Source organism: Tursiops truncatus, chromosome 17, assembly GCF_011762595.2.
Source record: "Tursiops truncatus isolate mTurTru1 chromosome 17, mTurTru1.mat.Y, whole genome shotgun sequence".
NCBI lineage: Eukaryota > Metazoa > Chordata > Mammalia > Artiodactyla > Delphinidae > Tursiops > Tursiops truncatus.
In genome coordinates this window covers 43,921,811-43,946,282 of record NC_047050.1, presented here as the reverse complement: position 1 = coordinate 43,946,282, position 24,472 = coordinate 43,921,811, and the positions used below count along the sequence as shown (strand labels likewise).

At 36.2% G+C, this 24,472-nt stretch overlaps 1 protein-coding gene across 2 annotated transcripts in view; it reads left to right on the top strand.

Annotated features, from left to right (window-relative positions):
• YWHAZ (tyrosine 3-monooxygenase/tryptophan 5-monooxygenase activation protein zeta) overlaps positions 1-22,064 on the top strand; it is a 32,411-nt gene extending 10,347 nt beyond the window's left edge. For both annotated transcript variants that reach the window (XM_019925048.3, XM_019925047.3), the window contains exons 3-6: positions 14,767-14,890; positions 15,684-15,847; positions 15,928-16,023; positions 19,861-22,064. In XM_019925048.3, the coding sequence (XP_019780607.1) occupies positions 14,767-14,890; positions 15,684-15,847; positions 15,928-16,023; positions 19,861-19,920 (444 nt within the window). In that variant the 3' untranslated portion in view covers positions 19,921-22,064. The remainder of the gene's footprint in view (positions 1-14,766; positions 14,891-15,683; positions 15,848-15,927; positions 16,024-19,860) is intronic.
• Positions 22,065-24,472: the final 2,408 nt, after the last annotated feature.

Sequence of the window (24,472 nt, the reverse complement as noted above, 5' to 3'; positions counted from 1 at the left end):
AATTTTAATGGACAGAAGCTAAATTGTAAACCTTTTACAGCTAGTGGTGGTCATTCACTCGGACTTGCTATCTTTACTGTTCTTTTCCCGGTTCTATGCTATATACAGACAGCTCTTACTCTTCTTACCGTTTTATAAAACAGTGCTTTCCTTCTGTTCATTTGCTCCATCTTTGCCAGAATACCCTCTATAACGCCTTCAGCTCTAGTTTGGTCTTACTTTCCCTGACACAAGCCATTGCTGATTCCCATCTTTATGGCCCGAGGGTTTCCTGAGGGTTTCATTACTCTGATTTGTAACTTATTTATTTATTTATTTTGCGCTCACGGGCCCAGCTGCTCCGCAGCATGTGGGATCTTCCCGGACCGGGGCACGAACCCGTGTCCCCTGCATCGGCAGGCGGACTCTGAACCACTGTGCCACCAGGGAAGCCCTGTAACTTATTTTAATTTTGATATCCATGTTGTTTTTGAACTTAAGAAGATTGGCTCTATTTCTTTATTCCCCTTAAAAACAGGACCATTGACATTTGTGGTATTTAATATGTAAAGTATGCTGAAGGAATGATACGCTTAATATTTAGGTGGCACAAATTTGAATTTGGCTTGGGAGAAATGGCATGCTTAGCCACCACATTCTTATCAGTTCCCATTGTACTAAGTACATTTCTTTGCAACAGGTCATTCTCCTTTATTCTCTAGTGAGCATTTCCCTATAATGATGAAAACTTGTATCTGTAAAAATTGCTATGCAGTAGCAGTTGTCGTTTGTCACTGATATAATTTTGCATTTTCTGGTAAGGTATAATGTGACATAAGTAGTGATGTAGTATTAAATAGTCTTATATCTTGGCAGATTTCACTAATGTTTTTCTGGTGACGTTAGTTTGCTATAGTGTGGATCTTGGGGGCAACAAAGCATGGTTGAATATATGTGACTTCTACCAGTATGGTCCTGTTGTATGGCACATTCATGTTTGTTTGTATTGGAATAGATAACTAAAAGGTTTCAGCATATAAGCTTTTTCTTTCTTTCAACAGAATTTGTGAGTTTTCTTCCCTTCTCCCCCAAATAAAAATACGGTTACGATGGTATTAACTACAGGTAGGATGGCAAAGTAAGAATGTAATGACAGTCAGTCAAATGTTAATCTATAGAGTTAAGTAAGTCAAACTAAGATTTGTCCAATTGGTTGACTTGTATGCATGTTCATTCTTTTAAGACCTAGAAAAGGTGCAGTTTTTGTAGTATTGGAATTTCATTTATTTGAATTGCTTAATGAGTTGGACATCATTAGAGAAGTTAGAAATGTTTTAGTGGAGGTTAACTTCCATCTCGCAAACAAATTCCAGGATCTACGAGTTTTTTTAAATTAGCGGTATTACCAGGGAACCCAGTGGTGAGTTGAATGTTTCTCATCTAAGTGATTAAATACAAATGCTTTTCTGAGACAGACCTACTTCTCTTGTTGATCCAAGACTCATGAATTGTCAACTCATAATTATTTTTGCCCCTTAAAACAACATACATTAAACACCATTGCCCAGAATTTCAAAGGAATACTTGGACCACATTCAACCAAGGGAAACGTGATGAAAATCCTACTCAAAACACGTTACCTTTAAAATGTGATTCTGGGAAATTGACAGTTGAGGACAGTGTATAGGTAGGCAGTAGTATTCTTAGAACAAGCAAATTCTCAAGTCAGTAATTTGATGAGTATTTTACTACGGTGTTTAGAAGATGTTTGGAAATGACATCGATGGATCATAACACTTTGTTAACAGTAATGACTTTTCCCTTCAGTTTACCATTTGATAGTTTCCATCTGATAAGAGAGGATTATCATCAGACTTAAATTTAATTGGGTCATAGGGATAAGACTTGAAGAATAATCTTATGAATATTTCTAAAAAATAAACTATAATGTGTGCTGCTTTACTTTAAAGGGGTGATACAACCTAGCACAGACTATGCAGATTTTTGGTGTTTGAATTTTTAAAATTCATTTTATGACTCTGGGCAGGTATTACATCTCTGTGACTCTTATTTCCACATCTGCAAAATGGAAATAATAATAGCATCTACCTCTAGGATATTTTATATAGAGTTAATACATCCCCGTGGTAATAGTAGATAGCAAATATACTGCTTACCTTCTTTTGTGCTTCTTTGATATCACTTCATTGTGGCTTGATTTATTAATTTTGGATTAAATTTAAGAGAATTTTAATAAACTGCTTAAACTTTAAATTTAATATTTATTGATTACTTGCTACTTTATAAGCCCTGTGCATAAAGAAAAACATAATAAATATAAAAAGCCTCTGCTCATAAAAAGAATCTCAACAGCCTAGAGGGGAAAGTACTGTGTGTTGGTCAAATTCAGAAGAGCTGGTCTTCAACCTTCTTTTTTAAAAGTGGCTGATAATCTGGTCCCACTAAGGAATTATACACAACACACAATGTGCATGTGCAAGTTTTAAAAAACACTATAAAAAATGAGGTTTTTAAAACAAAAAGTGCTTTGTGATGGAAATATTGGGAAATGGGGCCTTGATTGGTGAGAAACTTCAACCCAAGTAGGTCAACGTTAATGCTAGCTCTGAGAAAGGCTCTGGGGAAGGGGACCCTAGTGTCAGACAGTTTTAGCAGTTATCACTCAATGCTCAATAATTTCTTTTTGGTACTTTTCACCATCTTTTCATCTTTAGGAGGTACATTTCGAATATGACTAAAATACTAATTAAAAAAAAAAACATTTTAGAACACACCAGGCTTTCTATCAGCATTGAGTTTTTATGTGGTTGTCTTTTGTTTCGTTTTTGGTAAGAATCAGGGAGCCAAACTACTCTGGCTTTTTAACAGGAATTAAAATGAAATTTTAGGCTGGTTTCAACATTCCTTAAACACCATAGAATAATATATCTTGGCTTTATCAAATTCCTTGTTGCTATTTTAAAAGTTAGATGGTGCAGACTTGCCATCTATTTCTTATTAGTGGAAAATGCATTCAGTTAAGTGACTGGTCAGAGTCCTCTATGGTTCCATCCTTGAAGTTAAGAAGCTCTGTCCCTTCATATCTGTATGACTTTATCATTTATAGAATACCTAAAATTTTACTGTGTGCCAACATTACACAGAAAGTCTTCAAATACGTACCAAATTAGTTCTTGACACCATCTAATTCATTAGCAGTTTTGGTGGAGCAACTGGTGGAGTTGCAATTGAAAGAAAGGAAAGCAATGCAGCCACAAGAGGGAGTAAGAGAATAATTTCTAAATTGATGGGCCTTCGTTGCAATGAAAATAGCTGCTTGCCTTTTAGAATTTTGAGACTTTAGGAATGATAAAAGTCTCAGGGGCTCTACAGAATAAAGTGAAAATTCTGGGAAAATTCTCTGTGCACAAGGGAATTGTGCAGGACCAGAATTGTGAACTTCTCCGTTGTGCTATAGAATTTGAATTAAACTTCATATTGGGGATATTATTTAAAATGACATTTGTGGGGCTTTTGAGTTATTTAATTGAATAATAAATTGGGAGGTGAATTTTATAGAATCATTGGATTTGGGGCTTGAAGGAGCATCTACCCTAGCTTTTTCATTTTCACAGATCAAGAAGCTGAAGCAAAATAAGACTTTGTCCAGTTGCATGACCTGTATGCTTGTTTGTTAATCTAGGAGAGATCCTGTTGCATTTAATTTACGAGGAGTGCCCAATTTTTGTTGCATTGGAATTTCATGTATTTGAATTGTTTAATGAGTTGGACATTAGAGAAGTTAGAAGTGTTTTTTAGAGAAGGTTAAATCCCATCTTATAACTGGAAAAATTACCACTTTGTTTAAGTGATGGCTTTAGTTTTAGACTATATTTTAGGGTTCTGTACTTAAAATGAAAATAGCAAGAATCACACTTGAGGGCCTTGTGCCTCAAGTTCTTGGCACCTTTTCCCTTTTAGCCATCGGCATTTTTTGTGCCTGATTGGTATGAAAGCGCACTATCTATATCCTGGCCTCTTTTCCTTTGTGTTCAGGGAAGAGGGCCATGATAGTACAGTCTAAAACAGAGCAATGGGTTGTAGAGGCTTGGTCTTCCCTGTGCACACATCTGGTGAAATCAAGTCAAAGGAGACACTTGCCCAGCTATGTTTTCAAATTGCAGTCCGTAAATGTCTCATTAGAGGTTGATTCTTTTGCTTTATTATTCTGGGACTATTTACTGTTTGCTTAGTGACTTTTTAATGTATATTAATTAATGGAAATTGAATTTAACAGTATAACCAATTGTTGGAATACTCTCCAAGACAAAGTGGGAACCTCCTCTCCACCCCTCATTTTAATTTGCAAACACATCACTTATTTTTGTGACATTTTTTTCTCCTAAATACAAGTTGTACCAGGCCAATAAGGAAATTTGAAAAACATAGATGAGCACATAAAGGGTATAAGAGTGGAGAACAGAACTCACTGATAATGTCGTCTTCCAGAAATAGTCATTTTTTTTTAATCACTTTAAAAAAATTATTTATTTATTTTTGGCTGCACTGCATTTTCGTTGTTGACGGGCTTTGTCTAGTTACGGCGAGCGGGGGCTACTCTTCGTTGTGGTGCACGGGCTTCTTATTGCGGTGGCTTCTCTTGTTGTGGAGGATGGACTCTAGGCGTGCAGGCTCAGTAGTTGTGGCTCAGTAGGCTCTAGAGCGCAGGCTCAGTAGTTACAGGGCTTAGTTGCTCTGCCACATGTGGGGATCTTCCCAGACCAGTGCTTGAACCCATGTCCCCTGCACTGGCAGGCGGGTTCTTAACCACTGCCCCACCAGGGAAGTCCCCTAGAAATAGTCACTATTAAGAAGGTTTTTCTTTAAAACTTACTTTTATATAAGTGTAGTATTAAGTAACCAAAAGTGAAAATAGCCTCTTCTACATATGGTAATTAAACTGCCTTTCTAACCATTTATTTTTTAACTTTTTATTTTGAAATAAGTTCAAATTTTCCCGTATATCCTTTACCTGATTCCCCAAATGTTAACATGTGTAACTACAGTATAATGATCAAAATCAATAAATTAATAAAATAATGGATAAAATAAACTATTATATAACCTATAGCAGTTACAAATTATACCACTATAATTGCCTAATTCTGGTCCAGAATTCAATCCAGGATCACAGTTTGCATTTCATTGTCATGTCTCCTTACTCTTCTTTAATCTGGATCAGTTTTTCAGTCCTTGCCTTTTGCCACTTTTTTCAAGAGTACTGGCCAGTTGTTTTGTAGAATATCCCTCAGTTTGGATTTGTCTGGTGATCCCTCATGAGTAAACTCAGATTGTGCATTTTGGGGAAGAATTCCTGGAAATGATATTGTGCCCTCCTTGGTGCATCATATTAGGAGACACATGTTGTTCTGTTACCAAACCATTATCTTTAGGTAGGACATTATATTTTCTAATTTAAACAGCAGGGAGGACTTCTAAAAACACCCTGTGGTGCAAAAGTATCAATTTTTTTTTTAAGATAGATGCCCCATAAGTATGATTACTTTGTCAAAGGTTAGAACTAAGTATAGTTTGCCAAAGTCCTTTTTAAATGGGTTATGCAATTTTATAATGAATGGATTACTCTTTTGAGAGGGGGAAAAATCCCAGCTCTATAACTTGTGATTTTCCTTTGAAATACATTTTCATTACTTGGCTTCATGTATTCTAATTGACAAGCTAAATCACAGCCACTAGCCCAGTGATTTAATTTGCATAGTGGCAGGTGGTCATTCTTTAGGGCTGAAATAAATATATAAATGGTTTACAATGAGTTCTTGTTAATTTTTTAAAGTTTAGTCTAAGGACCCTTACTCTCTACATTGTCTGATTCCCATTTAAGAAAAAAAGGAAAGGACAAGTGAGGAATGGTGGGGGGCGGGACGTGTTCAGTGCGTTAGAGAAGCTTTCCTGGGGTGAAATTTAGAAGGAAGGTTTTGAAATGAATGCTACTGTGAAACACAAGAAAATCGAATGAGGAGGTGTCATGATTTTTGTTTGAAACTCCCATCACTCCTCTTGGTGGCAGAGTTGTAGTACCAAAATCTAGGTGTCCTGACTTGCAAAGAAATTTACTCTACCTTGCTGCTTCGAACTGTCCTCCCACCCTATCTCTGGTGAAGCTTTGTAGTTGTTTGTCTCCCTTAGTTGCCCCCTCCAGAGGCATTACATAGTACCTGGCGCTTATCCAAGGGTCCTGAAAGCATATTAGGGTATGCTTTGGCTGCCCTTTGGCTGCTGTTTCTGAATATATGTGCTTAGTACAGCACCCAAACACCTGTCATTTTTGAGCAATTTCTAGGTCTTTAAAGAATCAGAACATTGTTCCTTTTTGAGCAAAATATTCATTATGTAACCTACAATATCAACCTCAATTTTTACTACATTTTATCTTAACTATATATTTAGAAGTTTGGTAAGATGATGAACTTTTGATAGTCTTGATGTTAGGCTTTTCTCCTTTAAGATTGTTCTAAGTTTCCTCTGCTATATTTAAATGAAGCAGTTCAAATTAGTCTACAAATTCGGCCTGGGGATTTGATGTTTGAGTGCCTAATATGTGCAAAACGTTTGTCTTTAAGAAGCCTATAAGTAGATTAAGAATACGTATGTGGAAAGTCAAAGGTGCAAAATCATAATTATTTTAAATTACACTTGCTCTGGATAACATGTTGCAGAGCATAGGATATAAAGTTCAAAAAACAAAACCCTTCTGATGTCATCCCACTTCCTCAGAGGTAATGTCTAATCTTTTTTGTATCCTCCTGGGAACTTGCAGTGCCCACTCAAACAGTTCTGTCCTTGAAGAATATACACAGGTAGGATCATATACAAACTGTTCTGTAAGTTGAACCCACACACTTTGTTGTATATCTTATGCTTCATTCCATACTGGCACTTACCGCATTCTTTTTAACGTCGGTATAGTGTTTGATGAGTGTAGCAATTTATTTAGCTAGTCCATTGTTGATATTGACAGAAATTGGGATATTTCCTTTTGTTTTTCCTTCAGTTGAAAGCTCTTCAGACCTGAGAGGTACAGAAAATGTAGACTAAACTGAATATTTTTGAGAATTGGCTTGAGGGAGAACATAGTGTTAGAGCTGGGTATATTGAAAGGTGAATGGTACAGATTACTTTAAGTCAGTCAACAGTTCTTAGAGTGATCTGTGGACCCCTGGGAGTCCTGCTGGGGGGAGATTCATGAGGTCACACCTATTTTCTGTCTCTTTTACAGATGAGAAACCTGAGGCCCAGAGAAATTTCAGAACTTCATCAAGTTGACATAGCTAGTAAGCAGTGAACTGGGATTTGAACATAGGTAGTAAGCAGTGTAAGCTTGTGCCTTTTACAAGTCTGCTGTAAGAAGAACAAGTACTAATAGAAAATGTTTCCTTTATCTTATGTACTTTGATATAATTTAATCCTGTAGGTTTGTTTTTGTTTTTGTTTTGCTGTAATTACTTCAGTGTATTCCTTCATCAGAACCTTCAGGAGGCACCACAAAACCAGGTGGGAAAGCCCAGAGCTCAGCATGTCCCCGCCCTCTTTAATCTTGTGTTTTTAAATGAAAGTTTTTTGTGCATTATTTCACCGCTCTTATTAGATACACAAATTTTTGATTACGGAACCTGAACTGAAGTACTAAAGTTGAGAGTACAAGTGCACTAAAGCAGATTTTTTGGTTGTCAAGATCCCCATGTCTTATATTTACATCTAACTGAGTAGGAGCTGTGATTGGTGCTTTCCTGTGTATATAAACTATACTCTCATTTAGACCTCGTAGCGGCCTTTTGAAGTAGATTTTCATTTTAATCATTTGTAAATATATTTTTTATTTAAAAAATCATTTTATAAAATTAAATTTATTTCTTTAATAGATGAGAAAACTAAGACTCTGAGAGATTAACTTGCCTGAGATCTCAAAATTGATGAGAGTGGGATTTAAGGTCTTCCTGATTTTAGTTTATACTGTTTCTATTACACCAATCTGTTGCTCCAAGAAGTGCTTGGATGCCCAGAGGTTAGGGCCTTGCCACCAGCTTAGGCTGCAGTTTTGGTGTTTTAGATAGTTTGTAGTCTTGATTGTTCCTACAGATTTGATATTTTACTCTTCTTAATTTCCAGCTGTAATCATATTAAAGGACAGTGAGAGAGGTATATCACGAGAATAGAGATGGATTTTCAGTTTACAAACTTTTTATTAGAAATATTTGACCACAGTTAGAATTGAATGTTTATTGAAATTCCTAGTGGGGGCAGGTTGAGCCTAGCTCAAGAAGGGCAGTCAGAACTAGATAACCTGTCAGTTTGTGTGGTTCCTTAATGTTAATCCACTCCAGAGTCAAAGCATTGATGTTATGTAGACCATCTTTGGATCGAGCACGTGCTAGAAACTATTGTTAATATATTCTGCCCTGGGTAAATTGACTGGCTTGGGGGAAAAAATCATTACTTGACCCCATATCTTAAGTGTTCTTACAACCTAAGAGGTTAATTGTACATGGTGCTGTAGAGGAAAAAAAAATCTTTTAACTCTAAAATCTCAAGCTCCACATAATTTATCCATTGATTAGATTAAGGTTCAGCGCCCTCTCCAGAACTATAGCATGTATTTAGCTCTGGATTATAAACCATTTACAGAGACATTTCAGATGTGGGCTTCATGCTTTCAATCCCACATAATGTTAAATGGGGATGGCTACTGTATAAAGTCAGAATATGCATTAACTCTAATTCAGCAGATTAATTTTAGGTATTTTTAAATGGCCATGGTTATCTTTAAAAGACAGTAGCTGTCATCAAAAACATTTTTTTAAACTGCTTGAGGGGAACTACTGTGAATCTCTAAAACAAATTCTATTTCGGCAAGATCCGTATTGACACTATATACAGTACAACTGCTCTTCAGACAAGTAACTACTCCCTCCCTGTTGTGTGATAACATTTTAACGTTCATATTTAGCATATAATGCTGATGTGAAAATTTTTAAAAAATCATATAGGTAGTGATTATAAAAAGATTTAGCTTTTTAATTTTTTCTACAAAATATTCATACCATTTTTCCATTTTCACTAGTTCTTTTCAATTTCATATTAATAATTCATAATCAATACCAGTAACTAAGAAAAAATGCTTCCATCAATTGTGTGACAGAAACTGCTATCTGTTTAATAAAACTGAGGCTCCCCTCTAATTCCTGTGCACACAGCTAGACCAAATTTCCCAGTGTCCCTCTTAAATGCAGGCAAGTGACTGTTTTTACCAATGGAATGTACATGCGGGCCGTGGGTACTGACTCCAGGCTACATGCTCCTTCATGTTATTTTTTTCTCTGACTGGCTAAAATGGAGATCAGCTCAATATTAACATTGTAGTCTCAGTTAAGTGCTTGAGTGTAAGATGTTATTAAAGTTTGTGTTTGACCTGAAAATCCTTTTCTGTTATAAATTACATTTAGATTAGAAAGTCAGTGTTATATGGAGAATTTTACAAGTGGAAGGTTCATCAGTAGTCAGCCTAACCATTATTTTATAAGTAGAAATTGTGACACCTCATTTGCTTCTTTCCTTATATTAATGCTATGTCTCCTTTTAAATTTAGATTCTCACAATGTCCCACAGTTGTCATCACCTCCACTTTACTACTACAACATGAATGAACTATAGGAAGTTGTATACTTAGCACAGGGTATTTTCTGAAGTTTTTGTATGTTGAAAATAGCTATTAGTTCTTTCCTCTCTTCATTTTCTCTTCTCCAGTTTTTCTTGTCACTGCTGCTTTCTGATAAGTGCTGCTTCCTTTTTTCCCCCTGTTTTTATTTCCATCATGGTCTTCTCCCTACATTTGCCTTTCTCCTCTGGCTTTTAAATCCGGAAAATTGAACTTTTATTTCTCTTTGGTTAGTTTGATAAATTAACATACTTAATCACCTCTGTAGTGTTACAATTAACTTAATTCAGTGAACTCTATATCTTCCATATCTTAGAGTTGAATGAGACCACATCTTATTTGTGAATCTCCTCTAAAAAATAGTGATTTTTCTCATTTCTCCTGAAAATCTGTGTAAGAAGAGTAGAACTTGCTATCTGACGAGATGGCCTATTCCGAATTTGTTTCGTAAGCTTTCTCATACTGAGCAGAAATCTGCCTCTGCCCAGATTTAACTAGTCTTGTCTTCTGGAGCCATTCATGTCATATTCTTTCAGTTTTCATGACTGTTTCCAGTTTTCATCAACACTCTTGCTTGCTTTCCTGGATACTCTCCAGTTTGTCAAATCCTGACTTGATACTTTTGGCGGGGGCTGGGGGGGTGGTGAGCCATGCAGCATGTGGGATCTTAGTTCCCTGGCCAAGGAATCGAACCCATGCCCCCCCTGTGGTAGAAGCCTGGAGTCTTAACCACTGGACTGCCAGGGAAGTCCCTATTTTTAAAGGAACAATATACTCTAGGTTTGGGTTCCTCAGCACAGCGTAGAACTGAATCATCATCCTTCATTTTGATTTCTAATTGGTATCTTGGAATCATATTCTCCTTCTTAGTAGGCATATCATCCTGCTGAGGCAGAGAAAACGTAGAATAATGTTGTAGAACAGGTCAGATTGCCTGGTTGGAGTTGTACTGTCACAACTTAGCTGTGGTTTTTGAGCTTGGCGCCATTTGTTGTCTTCTATGAGATGGCGATAATTGTAGTTTGTACCTCATAGGTAAGGTTATGGAAGGATCAAATTAATCCATGTAAAGTGATTAAGTATCAAGAATGGCATGTTTATTATTGAAAATGATGTTTTTATTATTTTTCTCAGTTGTCTATTGCTGCATAACAAACCGATCAAAACTAAAACAGTGATTTATTCTGTTTTGTAACTCTGTGGCTTGTCTGGATTCTTTTGGACAGTTTTTCACATGGTGTTGGCTGTGGTCACTCATTGCTGTTTTCAGCTGGGGCTTAAATATCCAAATGGCTTCACTAAACATGTTTCATGACTGGGGCTGACTTGACCTTTCTCTCCAGCAAGGTAGATTTTTTTTTTTTTTTTTTTTTTTTGGCTTCCGTGGTGGTGCAGTGGTTGAGAATCTGCCTGCTAATGCAGGGGACATGGGTTTGAGCCCTGATCTGGGAGGATCCCACATGGCACGGAGCAACTAGGCCCGTGAGCTACAACTACTGAGCCTGCGCGTCTGGAGCCTGTGCTCCGCAACAAGAGAGGCCTGCGCACCGCGATGAAGAGTGGCCCCCACTTGCCACAACTAGAGAAAGCCCTCGCACAGAAACGAAGACCCAACACAGCAAAAATAAAATAAATTAACTTAAGAAAAAAAGAAAGAAAAAAAACCTTAAAAAAATTTTTAAAAAGATAGGTTTTTTTTGTTTTTTTTTAATGCTGGCTTAGGGTTCCAAGAGGGCAAAAGGGGAAGTTGCTAGTCCTCTTAAGGATTAGGCCTAGAACTGGAACAGGAGTCATTTTCACCGCATTCTGTTGGTTAAAGCAAGACAACAAAGTTAACTCGGACTCAGGAGAAAGGAAATGAATTCCACCTCTTGACAGGAGGAGTGGCATACATGAACAGGGATGGTAGGGGAACTGGTGGAGGACATTCTGTTCTTTCATAGTTAGCTTTTTGAACCAAATTTAATCTTTAATCCAGTCTATCTTGCTTTTTGTTTTTTAAATTTTAATGGTTCTTACCTTTATGTCATCAGAAGATTTTAAAAGTTTGTCATTTATCCCTTTCTCAACTCTTTTATTTAAAAAATTTCTCATCCCTTTCTCAACTTCTTTTATTTTTAACAGCTTTATTGAGGTATAATTGACATACAAAGAACTGCACGTATTCATTTAATGGGTACAATGTGATGAGTTTGCTTTTTCAACTTCTTGTAGTCAGCATTTTACCAGAAACATTCGCCACTGTTGATCCTTCGTCCTTTTAGTCTATCATTAGGCCAATAAACAGCCTGACTACTGGTATCTTGCCTTCTTGTTACTTGTAGGTTCTGGTTAATAGCTTTAAAGTAGTTTTTGCCGTTGTTATTGTTTAAATCAGATGTTATGGCTAAATTCAGTGTTCAGCTTGAGGGAAGAGGTGCTTAATTGCTAATTTAAAAATTCTCAGTGTGGGTTACCCAAATGTAAAACAACAGTTTTTAGAGATATAGAAGTTATTACTCATAAAAGATGAGTTACAATTTCTTATGACATTTATTGACACCTTGCCTAAATAACTTCTGCAAGTTTTCGGACGTATACTTTAAAGTTTTACATTTTAAGTGATTCACCCTTAACTAACTGCACATGTTTGTGGCCCTCATCTTTACATATATACAGTGGGTTAGATAAAAGTCATTGAAAAGTGAAGGACATGATGAGGCAGTGTTATTCTGTTTCTGTTGTCTTCCCTGCTAGACATTTTATCCTCAGACTTAGAGACTGTCTTGCTCACTATTCTCAGTGCCTAGCCCGGTCCATTTAAGTATTGAAGAATAAATGAATGTAAAAAATATGTTGAAGCAGTAAAATACGAAATAGAAATGCCTAGGTAGAGAATTGATTTCATGGTTAGGCTTTTACTTGTTGTCACTTCTTTCGTTTGAAAATATTCTTTGTCAATCTTAAATATATATAAATGAGCCAGAGAGCAGTTCACAATCGAATTGTACATGGAACCTTCTTTAGATTTATATATATTTTTCCCGCTATTTAATTTGAAGTGATTTGTGAATTCTGGTTAATCTCAATACACTTTTTCCTTAGTTGGACTTCATAGTCTAACTTTTAGCCTAGCCAGTCAAAAGTGGAATTTGTCCTTCCAAGTGTGGAGTGCCACAGGTTAAACCTAGACTTCTGAATCCAAAGCCATTATGCTATACCGTCTCCCATAGTGGAATGAATAATGCATTTTGTATTAAGATATAAAACTTGAAAAAGCCTGGTCATTTGTTTCTTAAGTTAAAAAAAAACACTTACTATACTAAATGGAACTATCTTTTGCTGTTTAGGCAGATCCACAGATCCCCAAAGAGCAGCTATAGTGTTCACAGAGTGTTCATGCCTCAAAGAGGATGATGGTGTTTAAAGGACAAAATGACGGGAAGTTTGAATTTTGCCAAGTCTTAGGTTATAGGCATTCCTTCTTCGGAGGAAGCAGTGGTCTTCCAAGCCCAGAGGGTTCCTTTATTTCTAGTTTGGTTGAGATTTCACACTAGAAGCTGCCTCACAGTTTAAATGAATCAATGAATGAATGAATTCCAAAACACTTTTGCAGCTGAGAGATCTTTGAATATGAAAGTCTGGGTGTGGTGTAGTAAGAATTTTGTTATCCTAACCAAAGTGGTCTTCTGATTTCAGGCCAACGGTTTCAAATATCAGTTAATAATCACAGGAAACATTATTTCAGGTTGAATTCTCATCTCCAACCCTTTCCTGTAATGCATTGCAACCTGCTCCTACTGCCAACTTGGAACTACCCACTTCATCTGAGTATCTGTTGCTTAAGTTGCAGAAAGGGGGAGAAGCCGGGTTAAAGCTTACTCTCCCACTCACCATTTGGAACATAATGAGGTAGACATACAAAGTTAGAGTTACTATTTAAAAGCATTTTTCAGCCTGTTTGGCATATAAGTAGGTGCTATATAAACTACTGGGTTACTACCAGAAGAATAGAAACCAAGAATTAGATACCCTTTTTCCTTGTAAAAATTGAGAATTGTTTGGGGCTAAGCCCAGTTGAAAATTGACTTTCACCTTGATTCCTAGAGTGTATTTAGTAGGAAGAAGTGGAGTGTTTAAAAAAAATTTTTTTGCCTAATTCTACTACTGGAATTATCTTTCTCCCCCTTAAAAAAAAAATACTAGTTTATTGTGCCTTATCCCCCTAATACAGTGAAATCAAGTTTTTCTTTAAATCCGTTGTAGAATATAATTATTAGCATGTTAGGATTTACTTAGCTTAGATTGTTATAGTTTTGAACAGAATTACGTAGAATGAAGTTTAACCCGTTTGGGGTGATCGGTAAATATGTATCTTATTAGCTGAAAATCACTTTAATGAAACTAAAGGTTTACTCTTCAGATCTTTAATTCTCATACTCCTACCAGTGTCTTAATTTAGTTAGGAAAAATAAAACTTTGAACAGCTTTTTACCTGTTGTGAGGTATTACTTTAATTGTAGTCTTATAAATGACATTTTGTTCTTTTGTTCTGTTTCCTCTGTCATGGACTCTGGTAGTGTCTATTATACTATCGGTTTCTGCTTAAGTCATATATTCCTCCAGAGTACCAAAAAGTTAATCTCTTATGTTCTTTGCATTCTAGTGTCATGACTACCTTGAAAATGAAAAGTTTGCCATTTTGTTAAATAATATAATAATAAAGCATAATAACAAATATAATATTATGAGCTATCATGCTTTCACATTCATTGAAACATGCAGTCTTTATCAGCATGTAAATTGATAGCACTGTGGGGGAGATGCCAATATTCAAATTATCATCCTTAAATAATAAGCTGAACACTAATTTCAAATTTTAAGTATTACTGTCCAAAGCATTCTGCACTTAAACCACAAATTTACGAGTCTACAGCATTCAAAAATTGTATTATTGGCAATGACTGGGTATTAAAGTTTTATAACTTAGGCTATAGTATGCTCTTAAAAAATGCAGATTCTTTCAGTTTTGTAAATATTTTAGTCTTATTATGACTGTTTCTTTTCTTCCCAAGTCTCTTTTGGAAAAGTTCTTGATCCCCAATGCTTCACAAGCAGAGAGCAAAGTCTTCTACTTGAAAATGAAAGGAGACTACTACCGCTACTTGGCCGAGGTTGCTGCTGGTGACGACAAGAAAGGTATGCTGCCTCAGCCTGCGCTGGGCGCCTAGAAAATGACACGGCACGGAAGGAGTCCCTTCTGGAGTTAGAGAATTGTTCTGTTGTTTTTTAGTTGTTCAGAGCACTAAATGAAGAGTAATAATGGACTTTGCGCTCTCTCTCTCTCTCTCTCTCTCTCTTTTCTTCCTTCCCTCCCCTCCCCTCCTTCTTCCCTCCCCCCCCTTCTTCCCTCCCCCCGTCCTTCCTTCAACTAAACAGTTGACCCTTGAGGAACACAGATTTAAGCTGCACAGGTCCATTTACACAGAGATTTTTTCTGTAAATACTACAGTACTACATGATCCAAGGTTGGACATGAAGGGCCGCCTACAAAATTATACTCAGATTTTCGACTGCATGAAGAGTTGTCATCCCTAAACCCCTTGTTGTTCAAGGGTCAACTATATATCTGCTGCTGAATAATTGGTATTCTGAAATGTATGCTTGTTCACAAGCCAATTTTATGTATAGGAATGTTTCCTCACAATTTTAATAGTGGTTATAGTATAACTGTAGAGCAGTACAAACTAATTATTAAAAATAATACTGAGATGGTTAGAGTTATTTTGTCTTGACATTGATCAATGGCTAGTGTAGTTTTCCAAACGAAGCTTTTCTTTTTTTTTTCTTTTAAATTGAGGAGCCTTAATCAGTTAAGGTTGCTACAGCTTAATATTTCAGAGTTTATAATTGGATAGTAAAGGTTTGGTTTGAGGGGTGAAGGTGAAGTGCAAACTTTTATCGATACATTTTGGTGCATTTTATTATCCAGGGATTGTGGATCAATCACAGCAGGCATACCAAGAAGCTTTTGAAATCAGCAAAAAGGAAATGCAGCCAACACATCCTATCAGATTGGGTCTGGCCCTTAACTTCTCTGTGTTCTATTATGAGATTCTGAACTCCCCTGAGAAAGCCTGCTCTCTTGCAAAAACGGTATGTATTTTTTACCTGTTATGTGGAAATTTAGTAATCATTATTATTGGAGCATTGAAGTGTATTTTTTTTTATCACAGGCATTTGATGAAGCCATTGCTGAACTTGATACATTAAGTGAAGAGTCATACAAAGACAGCACACTAATAATGCAGTTACTGAGAGACAACTTGACAGTAAGTACATACCAGCATCATGAGCGGTTAACATGGCGAAGAGATTATAGGCATACCTCTGTTTTATTGTGCTTCGCAGATACTACGAGTTTTACACATTGAAGGTTTGTTACAACCCTGTGTTGAGCAAGTCTATGGGTGCTGTTTTTCTCAAAAGCGTTTGCTCATTTTATGTCTCTTGAGTTCACATTTTGGTAATTTTCAGTGTTTCGAACCCTACACCAGCAAAAATTTCAACTGCTGAAGGCTCAGTTGATGATTAGCATTTTTTAGCAATAAAGTATTTTTTTAACAAGGTATGTACATTGGTTTTTTTTAAAGACATAATGCTGTTGCATACTTAATAGACTACAGTATGGTGTAAACATAACTTATATGCACTGGAAACAAAAAATTCGTGTGACTCAGTTTATTTTTATATTCGCTTTTTTTATTCTTTTTTTTTAATGTAAGATCCTATCTGCTTTTAAAACTCTGAAGAAAACCATCTTACAGAAACTGAAATATTAGACTAAGGACTAACAATGTATCTTTTCATTAGTTACATATACCCATTGTTAAAATTCTGGTTTTTAAAATGACTTTGTAATTCATGGTTTTGAACTTTCAATTACATAAGCCGTTTTATTTTTCATTTCAATATAGTTGATTCTTTTCTTTCCATTTTAGTCACAGAAGAGTTTTGCTTTTAGTATCAAAAGCATACTTAAGTTCTCTTTTTTTTTAAATAATTTTTATTTATTTATTTGGTTGTTCTGGATCTTAGTTGCAGCAGGCGGGCTCCTTAGTTGTGGCTCTCAAACTCTTAGTTGTGGCATGCATGTGGGATCTAGTTCCTTGACTAGGGATCGAACCTGGGTGCCCTGCATTGGGAGCATGGAGTCTTAACCACTGCGTCACCAGGGAAGTCCCTTAAGTTCTCTTATTTATTTATTTATTTTTGGCTGCGTTGGGTCTTCGTTGCTGCGTGCGAGCTTTCTCTAGTTGCAGCAAGTCGGGCTACTCTTAGTTGCGGTGCGCAGGTTTCTCATTGCGGTGGCTTCTCTTGTTGCGGAGCATGGGCTCTAGGTACTCGGGTTTCAGTAGTTGCAGCACGTGGGCTCAGTAGTTGTGGCTCGCGGGCTCTAGAGCGCAGGCTCAGTAGTTGTGGTGCACGGGCTTAGTTGCTCCGAGGCATATGGGATGTTCCCGGACCAGGGATTGAACCCGTGTCCCCTCCAGTGGCAGGAGGATTCTTAACCACTGCGCCACCAGGGAAGCCCTCTCTTCATATTTAAATTCCATTAAAAACAGTGACCATAAAGTTGCTTCTCTATTTTTGTAGCTATGGTAGGGCATTAATAACTTTAGTTACAAAATTTCAGATACTCTACAGAGTCCAAGTGGACATCTATTTTGCCTAGTCTCTTAGTAAAAAAAAAAAAAAATGACTTACTGTGGCAGGTCATGATTGTCCTTGGTATACTGCAGACTAAAAAAAAAAACCACAATGCCAGTACCACACTGAAAAAATATATAGTTAATACCTTAATAATATTAAATTTCTAGCATTCAATTTCCAGTTGTCTTTTTGTGTTTCTTTGTATTGTCTTTTTTTTTTTTTCTTCCAACAGTTTTTTATTTACATTGGGATCCAAATAGTCTATATATTGCAGTTGGTTGATATGTCTCTTTGGTCCCATAGGTTTTCACATTCTTCTCCTTCACATGAATATTAAATTTGAAGTTTTGAGGCTTGGGTGAAAAAAGTAGCAAGTATCTTCTGTGTGCCAGATAAAGAGCTAGGAATGAAGATTATAGTTTAGTGCTACTGGTTTTTATTAGCTTTGGGGCATTTGTTTTGGGGACTGTACATCATCATTGTATACATTTAACTTTTCTCAGCTTTATTTTATCTAGCCCATTGCCAATTTTCTGAACCAGTTATATTCTCAGCAGTTTTTTGAATGTCATTATGTACTTGTTTATTATTAAACACTGAAAATTATTTTAGAAAGTATAATTGGAGGCTCCCTACACACTCTGGAGATTATTTCAGTCAAGAGGATAAGGTATAGAGTTCCTTAAAGAATGAATCTTTTTATGTATATCAAATGAAAGAAGCACTTAAGTTTGTTAGCTAATTTTAATATTAAGAATTTTTCAAATTTTTCTGGTTTGAAATGATGAGATAGTTCTGAAGGGTAGAACTTGAGACCTAGTCACTACTGAGTTGTGTTATCACTTTTTGAGAAGGTCTGATCTGAAATATATACTTCTAGCTGAATCTTGGTATCAGTATAGCATGAAGAGCGTATTACAACAGTTGAGTAAGAAGAAAACCAAGGTCTGATTCTGATTCTGTCACTATTTACTATGTGCCTTCTCTGAGCTCTTGTCGTATTGCCTGTTATCGTTATAGGTTGATTGGATCACTTATCTGTCAAGTAAAGAAATTTTGTCAAAACTATCTAGTATCTGAGTCTGGATCTGGTTGACCAGTATTGTTAACACATAACCCTAGGAAGAGAAATATAAATATCCTTCATCAAAGTTTTAATGTTTATATGGAAAAAACAGGATCCATGAAAGAACTGGAAAGAGATGATAAAAAAATAATTCCATCTTGTCTTACAAGACCACCAGTTTTATAGAAGCTTACAGACTTCTAGGTCATTCAGATAACTGTATGATGTTCAAAGAAGTCTCCTTTCCAGGCCAGTAACATATTTGGTTAATAAATAAATAAAACTAATGGGTGATTTGGGGGATAGAAAAATATTGAGCTTCCCCCCCTTCATTCTGCAGTGTATAAGCAATATAAAATTTAAGGTATCTTGAAACAATCCTTTTATAATTTCCTCTAAAAATCATTATAGAGTGCTAAGACTTGTAAAAAAAATATTTGAAACAGCTGAGATTATTTTGAAATCATCTTTTTAAACTGCTGAAAAACTGTAACAATCTAAAAATTAGTAGACACCATAGGCCTACTACTATGGGACAATTCAGTTTTTACCTCTTCGAAGATTTGGTTCTGACCATACTGTTTTGTGTTCATCTATTTATTTTGAATCAGACAAATTCACAAAGGTAGTTTTTGTGTTTTTTTTGTAAACTAAAAATGTTAGTTAAATTTGTATTTTAGTTCTGACTTGATCCTGACTCTTGAGTTTCATAGAGTGTGGTATTCTCTTTAGAGTGGCAGTCTAAAGTCTACCAGGGGAAAGTAGTCAGCCTGAGCTCCTTGAGCATGGGGACTGAATTTGATGATTCTGGTTTAGTTGCACTAAACTTACACATCCGTCTCTCACTGGGGCTATTTGGGACAATCTACTATTCTGATAGCTATTGATATTTAGAACTGTAGTGTTTCTATGATTTCTTCTACTTTTTCTTCACCTATGAATAACCAAGAATTTCCTGTATCTGACTTTGTTATTTGAAGACAACTCTGTTGTGTACTTACTATGCTTACAGAATGATTAGGGAGGAAATAAATGTATTATGTTGATGTCTTTTATATCTTTTTTTAAAATTTATTGTATTGAAGTATAGTTGATTTCCAATGTTGTGTTAATTTCTGCTATAGAGCAAAGGGATTCAGTTATACACATATACATTCTTTTTCATATTATTTTCCATTGTGGTTTATCACAGGATATTGAATATAATTCCCTGGAGGCGTTTTACATCTTGAAGCTATCTTAAATGCTGCAATTTTTTAAAGAAAGCCTTCCAACAAAAACTGCTTAGATTCTGGTACTTTGGCATATATATTAAGGTTTTTTTAAACTGAAATATACTAAAATTTCTCTCTCTCCCTCCCTCCCTCCCCCCCCTTCCTCTTTTAACTAGTTGTGGACATCGGATACCCAAGGAGACGAAGCTGAAGCAGGAGAAGGAGGGGAAAATTAAAAGGCCTTCCAACTTTTGTCTGCCTCATTCTAAAATTTACACAGTAGACCATTTGTCATCCATGCTGTCCCACAAATAGTTTTTTGTTTACGATTTATGACAGGTTTATGTTACTTCTATTTGAATTTCTATATTTCCCATGTGGTTTTTATGTTTAATATTAGGGGAGTAGAGCCAGTTAACATTTAGGGAGTTATCTGTTTTCATCTTGAGGTGGCCAATATGGGAATGTGGAATTTTTATACAAGTTATAAATGTTTGGCATAGTACTTTTGGTACATTGTGGCTTCACAAGGGCCAGTGTTAAAACTGCTTCCATGTCTAAGCAAAGAAAACTGCCTCGTATTGGTTTGTCCTGGTGGGGAATAAAAGGGATAATTGGTTCCAGTCACAGGTGTAGCTGTGGGTACTTTAAGGTTTGGAGCACTTATAAGGCTATAGTAGAAATAGATACCCCATGGATATTACATGTTAAACCATGTGTTATCTGTGGAATACTCAAGTCTCAATGTGCACACCATTGACTACAGCTACAGAAGCGTTCCTTTAGTTGTGACTCAATTTACTCTGGATAAGGGCAGAAACGGTTCACATTCCATTATTTGTAAAGTTAACTGCTGTTTGCTTTCATTATTTTTGCTACACTCATTTTATTTGTATTTAAATGTTTTAGGCAACCTAAGAACAAATGTACAAGTAAAGATGCAGTAAAAATGAATTGCTTGATATTCATTACTTCATGTGTATCAAGCGCAGCAGTAAAACAAAAAACCCATGTATTTAACATTTTTTAGGTTTTTTTTTGCTTTTGTGGGTTTTGTTTTGTTTTGTTTTTGTTTTGTTTTTTGGGTTTTTTTTTTTTTGATACTTGCCTAACATGCATGTGCTGTAAAAATAGTTAACAGGGAAATAACTTGAGATGATGGCTAGCTTTGTTTAATGTCTTATGAGATTTTCATGAACAATCCAAGCATAATTGTTAAGAACATGTGTATTAAGTTCATGTAAGTGGAATAAAAGTTTTATGAATGGACTTTTCAACTACTTTCTCTACAGCTTTTCATGTAAATTAGTCTTTTGGTTCTGAAACTTCTCTAAAGAAAATTGTACATTTTTGGAAATTTATTCCTTATTCCCTCTTGGCAGCTAAATGGGCTTTTACTAAGTTTGAATACAAAGTTTATCATAACAGCAAAATACTACTAAGATAGCTACTACTGTTCCCAACCATGTCCCTACTTCCCCATCCCCCTGAAAAAAATTTTTTTTTTTTTTTTCAGAGACAGGGGGATTGAATGAAAAAAAAAGTAATGTGTTCCATTTAAAATTTTGGTATATGGCATTTTCTAACTTAGGAAGCTGCAATGTTCTTGGCCCATCATGACATTGGGTAGCATTAACTGTAAGTTTCGTGCTTCCAAATCACTTTTGTTTTTAAGAATTTCTTGATACTCTTATAGCCTGCCTTCAATTTTGATCTTTTATTCTTTCTATTTGTCAGGTGCACAGGATTACCTTTTTTAAGCCTTGTGTCTTGTCACCAACCGTTCCTACTTGGTGGCCATGTTCTTGGGGAAAAGGCCGCATGATCTTTCTGGCTCCACTCAATGCCTAAGGATACCCTGCTTCCTTTGCTTGCATCCCACAAACTATTTCCCTCATCCTATACACTGCAGCAAATCTCTCCCTAGTTGATGAGATTGTGTTTATCTCCCTGTAAACCCTACCTATCCTGAATGGTCTGTCATTGTCTTTGCCTTTAAAATCCTTCCTCTTCCTCTCTGAATAATGATGGGGCTAAGTTATACCCAAAGCTCACCCTACAAGCTATTTCCTCAGTACCTTGCAGAAAACACCAAACAAAAATACCATTTTAAAAGAGGTGTATTTTTTTTTCTTTTAGAATGTAAGCTCCTTGAGAGCAGGGACAATGTTTTCTGTATGTTCTATTGTGCCTAGTACACTGTAAATGCTCAATAAATACTGATGATGGGAGGCAGTGAGTCTTGATGATAAGGGTGAGAACTGAAATCCCGAATACTGTTTTGTTGCTTGTTTTATTATGACCTCAGATTAAATTGGGAAATATCAGCCCTTTGGGACAATTGTCCCAAATGTTACATTCAAATAAAAGTGCAATGGAGGCCTTGGGGTCTTTCTTTCAAGGAGAAAAAGATCTCTTATGCATTTGGGACAACATCATAATGCATCTTCACACACAGCTCTTTTCTTTTTCTATTGATTTTTCCTGACCCCCAGGCCAAGGACATGAAATAATCATTTTATAGCTATGGAGAATGAAGTAAGACTGAGGAGATGGGTTTTATTCAAGTAAATTATAAATAAAATCTAAAGCTTGTCTCATTTGCCTATTTATGTGCCTCAGTCTTATCTACTACTTTGATTCTGAAATAAATTGTGATAATACTTCATTAATATTAGGTGTTAATAGGTTTCTACATAGTAGTGCCCAGTAGATAAAGGAAGATTTCAACCTGAGATTTTTTTGCCTTGAGATTTGAACAATAAATTTTTATAACATTTCTTAAATTGCCCCAAATTCAGGCTTCATGTCTGTTTCTGTCAACAGTTTCAGGAATTTGGAGACTCCAGCAATGTAATGTATTTGGTGTGTGTGTGTAGTATTGGAGTTGTTAAATGTATTATGTCCACTTCAGAGTTGTGCCTTGAGAGTGGACAGGAGTGTGATCAGTTAAAAGGATGGATTTTGCTGCCACTTTGGCCTATGGTCTTGGCTTTTCCAGTTAATAGCTGTTAGTTTTTTGTGTGATGAAGATAGAAATTGGTGTGGGGGAGCAAAAGAATGAAAAGAATGTAATGTCAAGTGGCTTAGTAACTATAGGAGCTCAGTCCTTTTCCTGTCTTCCCTAAAAATAGTCACCAATCCTGCCATGGCCCAGTACATATTTTAAAACTAGTTAAACCCGATTTGTAATCTGCAATCTTAGATTATTTGAGGTCAGGTCTCAACTTGATTGAATAATTTGGGAACTCTAAAAATGGTGAGATGTTTAAATATCTTCAGGAGGCTCTGAATGTAGATCTAAGAATGTGACCCTTTTCAGCGGTGGTGGCATCATTTAAATGGTTTCTCTCCATTAGGAGAGAATGGCAGTGTGTTTGGATTCAAGTACATCATAGTCACTGCACGAGAGCCTGCAGTGTGTGAGGAACTTTAACTGGTGCTAAGAGATACACACCTTCCTGTGGGAAAAGGTGAAGGAATCATTAAATAAATTGCTTTATTATACTTCGTTATACACCATATAGGAAATTACAGTGGTGGAATTGAAATATCTACAGTCTTAAGGTGGTGGCTTAGACGGGGCCCTTGGAAAATGGCTGGACTTGGATACTTTTCTGAAAATTGTATCTGTAAAGTACTTTTCTGTTATTTTTAGTGTGACCTATAGCAGTCACAATCTCGATTAATTCTAGTTCCTTTTAATAGACTGGAGACCTAAACATAAGATACTGCTGGGTCTTTGTAGGATTTTTGTTTTTTGTTTTTTTAGAAACTTTACAACAGGCCTCTAAGGAAACTGATACTCTTGGATAACAACATGGTATTCAAGAACCCAACACAGTGGTAGATCTGCTTTAAAAGTCTGAAAACTAACCTTAAAAATGTTGCTTGTATACATCCAAGTCTGGTTATGCTACTCACCTGGGTCCTTTGATATGTATGACTGTCAACCCCCAAGTATTTCAAAACTTGATGGTAGACCAACTATTTGGAAGACATATGCTTCTGACCTGTGTACCATAATTACTCAGTTTGTAAGAATATCCAACCATCCTGCTGGTCAAGCAAGCATATGTGTCTTTTGGATGCAGAAACCAAGAATATATTGAATGCATATATTTAGGCACAGCTATTATCAATCCTAGGTGATGCCAGGGACTCCGTTGGTGATGAGTACTTTTTTTCTTATAAGTCCATTTCATAAAATGTCTGAAAGACCAAACTTAACTAATGTTAGTCGAAGACTTGTCCGTAGTAAATTTATTTCCAATTCAAGAACTTCTAAAACCTATCAGTATTTCAGTAGGGGCTTACATTTTTTTTTTTATTATCGGAGGTTGGTTAGGGCCAGTCACTGTTCTGAGTGATTAAGAAGGACTTTTCAGAGAAGATTTATGTTTGAGTCAGACTTGCAGAATGGATGGTATCCCACGGAGTATGAACAAAGGCATCAAGATAGGAGAATTTAAAGACGACTTCCGTGCACTCACAGGTGAGGAACTCTGTGAGAGAGTGTAGGAAGAAGAAATAGGCTCTGCTTTCTAAGTAACAGGCAAGTGGCTTTCACTTTTAATGCTTTTGATCAAATCAGGGTTAAAGTGCTTATTCCCAGCACCCAGTCTCTGGGATTCTAATTTCTAAAGCCCAGGGATATGCATTTACTTCATGAGCTGTAATAACTTAGTGTCCACATTGCTGAAATCTATAGGAGGAGAGGGAATGTGTAACGTTTGGGAAAACAAGGGCGTGTAAAACCATGGCGGCCCCCAGCCCCCCAAAATGAAA